The following is a 3706-nucleotide window of genomic DNA, read 5'->3' on the forward strand; positions in this document are numbered from 1 at the left end:
CACACACCACACAACACAACACAACTATAATATATTAATATATATATATATATATATATATATATATATATATATACATCCAAATAATTATATAATTTCACAGGTGATTTGTTTCAGATGTTTTTCTTTTAAGTTAAATTTATATAATTCTATATATTCGAGGTTATACAAATATCATATTGAATACCTGTGTATATGTACACATTCACATAATAACTATCATTTGCCTATAAATCTATGGTCATGTTTACAATCTGCTGAGAAATGCTTATTGAACCAAGACACCAACACGTCTACCATGTCAAACCATGATTCGCTACAGTTTGAAAATTCCCTCGCATACGTCAATGAGCCCTCTCGGTCGTATCCGGACAAACGCAGTGGGCCCCTGGCAACACTACAACTACAACTACAACTCCATGAAAGTCAATGGCCTGGTATCGCAATGAATCAATACAAATGCACTATCTCTGTTGAACTCAGAATACTTCATTACACCTACCGTAGGTAAACCCAGCCAAGACCCGCCTACAAAGTCGACCCATTGCCGCCACACAGCCGGAACCAACAGGAACAGAGGCAATGCCGGGACAAAGCATGCAACCACACCCACCCAGGCGGAATAAGCCAGAAACCCAAGAAACCCTAACCCCCCTACTACAGTTAGGCGCAGTCCATCGTGCACGCGAGAGGTGTTGCTCATGGCTGCCGCTTGTACTGTTTGCTGCACAGCTAAGGCAGTAGCTTATGACGGTATACCGAGAGACTGTCTGTATGTAGTACAGCCATACACCCTCAAATGCAGGAGAACAACGGATGGGATAACTGACTGTAAGTAGAACGTTAAAATAAATACATAAAAGACTATTTACGATATCTAAAAACTGGTGCGGAATAACGTATCTGGTGGGTAAATAGCATTTCTGGTGACGAAGTACCGCACGGGTCATCAATAATCACTGACTGGTTTTCATTGGATCCCGATCTTATCATAATTGGAACACTGTTCCCGAAGTGATGTGGCACGCTACACAACTCAAAGAAGTTTGTTTGTAAGTATGTATTCAATGAACAATGTATTGTGAATATGTATTTGTGTGCCTGTGTTTGTATTCGCATCATGGTGTAAATCTGTACCTATGGCTTCACTCTACACATATATTTATATGGCTTCTGCTGTTACTAATAACAAACACGAGGTTTTCTATCGTTGACAGTATATAAGAGCTCGGCAAGTATTATCGGTCGTCATTGCCGCTATAGTTCTATATCCATAGCACTTGTTCCTACTTTCACATATCACAATAGTACTTCGAGTATATTTTTTAAATACAAACATGTCGTCCGGAGCCTTGAAGACCATACTCGTAGAGGTGGTCAGCGACATAGTATGTCCATACTGTTGGATAGGCAAACGCCACTTAGAGGCCGCCATCAACGAGACTAAAGACAAATTCAATGTGCACGTGCGATGGTATCCCTTTCAACTGCGGTCAGAGACGCCTATAGAAGGCACACTGAAGAGCCCAGATACACCCACCAATCCACGGGTAGGCCAAAACATGCGCATGATGGGCCAGAAAGTGGGCATTGACTTCACCGGGAAGACCGACAGGACACCCAACACCATCCACGCACACAATCTGATGCACCTGGCCTTTGGAAAAGGGGGCAGTGTGCTCCAAAACAAGGTGCAAGAGAAGTTATTCCAGGCATACTTCACCGATGGAGTGTTCCTCGACGCACAGACAGTCATAGACATAGGCGTAGCAGCAGGCATGGACAGAGACGGCACGCAACGATACGTGACAGACCCAGCTATGTGTGCCAAGACCAAATCAGACGCACACACCAACGCAATGAGGGGTGTGCATGGCGTGCCCACGTTCATGGTTAATGGCGAGGTGGTGTTCTCTGGGGCGCAGGGGGCACAGAGTTTCATCAGAGTGTTTGAGTCAGCCCCGCCTGTGAAGGAGGACCAATGGGCGTGGGAGCAGCAGTAGAGGTAGTACGTTCTGTAGGTACGGTTGCTAGGTGGATGTAGTATGTTATACAGATACGGTTGCTATGGAGATGTGGCATGTACTGATGGCAGTGTTGCTCTGGCCGTGTTTGTACAAATACATGAGTGTGTGTAGTCTGGCATGAGTCGTTCGACGTCGAGCTGGGCAGCAGCACTCACACCTGAACATAAAACCAGGGCTTACGTCTGAAATGTTTCAGTTCAGTATATTGGGCGACGCGACAAGTTAATAGGAAGCAGAACATGGGCAGCAGTCTAAAACCGTTGTAATGGGGAAGGGGGCTTTCTGGACATGTATACACATTCAGATATCGCACCTATAAGTAATAAAGTAATTCAGCAAATGACATGACATGATGAGAGAATGAATACGGGGTTATATGCATACATGAGGTATGTTCGCATGCACGATTGGTTGAGCAGGTAAGAAAACATTACGCACACACGCGCATCGAGCTGAACTCAGGACCACTGTTCGGTACAATGTGTGCATATGCAATACGAGACTACTGTACGATTAAAGACATGTTGAATTAAGTTGATAGGGAAACTGCATTATGTTTATACGATAGCTGATTTATGGTAATAGAATAACTGAAGTATGGTGATAGGTTAACTGGATCATGCTAATAGGGTAACGTAAGTATGGTAATAGTGTTGCTGAGTTATGTTAAAAGGGTAACTGAAGTATGGACAGAGGAAAACTAAATTATCGTAATAGGGTGGTTAGATTATGGTATTAGGGTGACTGAAACCACTTACTTACACTACTTCACTGCTCACTACAATATCACCAATTACTACTTCCCACACACATAAACTTCATCCATTTTCTGAAGGAACATATACCAGAAATCTATGCTCCCCTCTAACAGCAGTATCTTATTACCAAACTATGGTAATAGGGTGGCTGAATTATGGTAATAGGGTGACTGAATCATGTTAAAAGCGTAACGTAAGTATGGTAATAGGGTTGCTGACTTATATTTATATGGCAAGTATGGTAATAGGATAACTAAAGTATGGGAATTATCATATCAAAATTAGAAGTACAGCCAACCGTAGTGCTCGTCATAAAAGTAACTGTAACTGGCACAACCTCGAGGACTGCGCTCGACTATGCGTCGGTCATAATTCAATACATTCCCATACATGGAAACTTTCCCATATATGGTAATTCTAATCCATACATAGTAGACATTCCCATACATGGTACAATCTTTTAAAACTACGTATGATTGGTGCGTTTTAATCGTTGTCACTGTCGTTGGCCCGTCTCTCCACCCCGTTACTCCTGAGTCTACTCAACCGTTTAGAGCTGTGTCTACGCAACAGCTTTAGTCCACGCATGTTCGCATTCTGCGCCAATTTGTACTTCCGCACAGTACGTTCAATGGTCTTAAGTGTCGCCTCAGATGGCGTGTAGCCGAAGTCGTCCTTTGCTTTCGTGCTGTGCAACAAGTAACGAGAGAGGGGATTTATATATTTATGTATGTGTAGTATATTTACATATACATATACATATACACACACACACGCACCCACACATATATATATATATATATATATATATATACATACACACACACATATATATATATACATACACACACACACATATATATACTAANACACACACACACANATATATATATATATATAGAACAAAAAAATATATATAGT

At 41.9% G+C, this 3706-nt stretch overlaps 1 protein-coding gene across 1 annotated transcript; it reads left to right on the plus strand.

The window, feature by feature from the left end:
* Window positions 1-1088: 1088 nt before the first annotated feature.
* On the plus strand, window positions 1089-2552 carry SARC_05080 (hypothetical protein). The gene has a single exon (XM_014301067.1). The coding sequence runs from the start codon at window positions 1338-1340 to the stop codon at window positions 2001-2003; it is 666 nt and encodes a 221-aa protein (XP_014156542.1). The 5' UTR covers window positions 1089-1337; the 3' UTR covers window positions 2004-2552.
* Window positions 2553-3706: the final 1154 nt, after the last annotated feature.

This window comes from Sphaeroforma arctica, assembly GCF_001186125.1.
Source record: "Sphaeroforma arctica JP610 unplaced genomic scaffold supercont1.311, whole genome shotgun sequence".
NCBI lineage: Eukaryota > Ichthyosporea > Ichthyophonida > Sphaeroforma > Sphaeroforma arctica.

What these genes read in the sequence shown, in the direction of transcription:
- SARC_05080 (XM_014301067.1), top strand. Translation starts at nt 1,338, where the DNA reads ATGTCGTCCGGAGCCTTGAAGACCATACTCGTAGAGGTGGTCAGCGAC.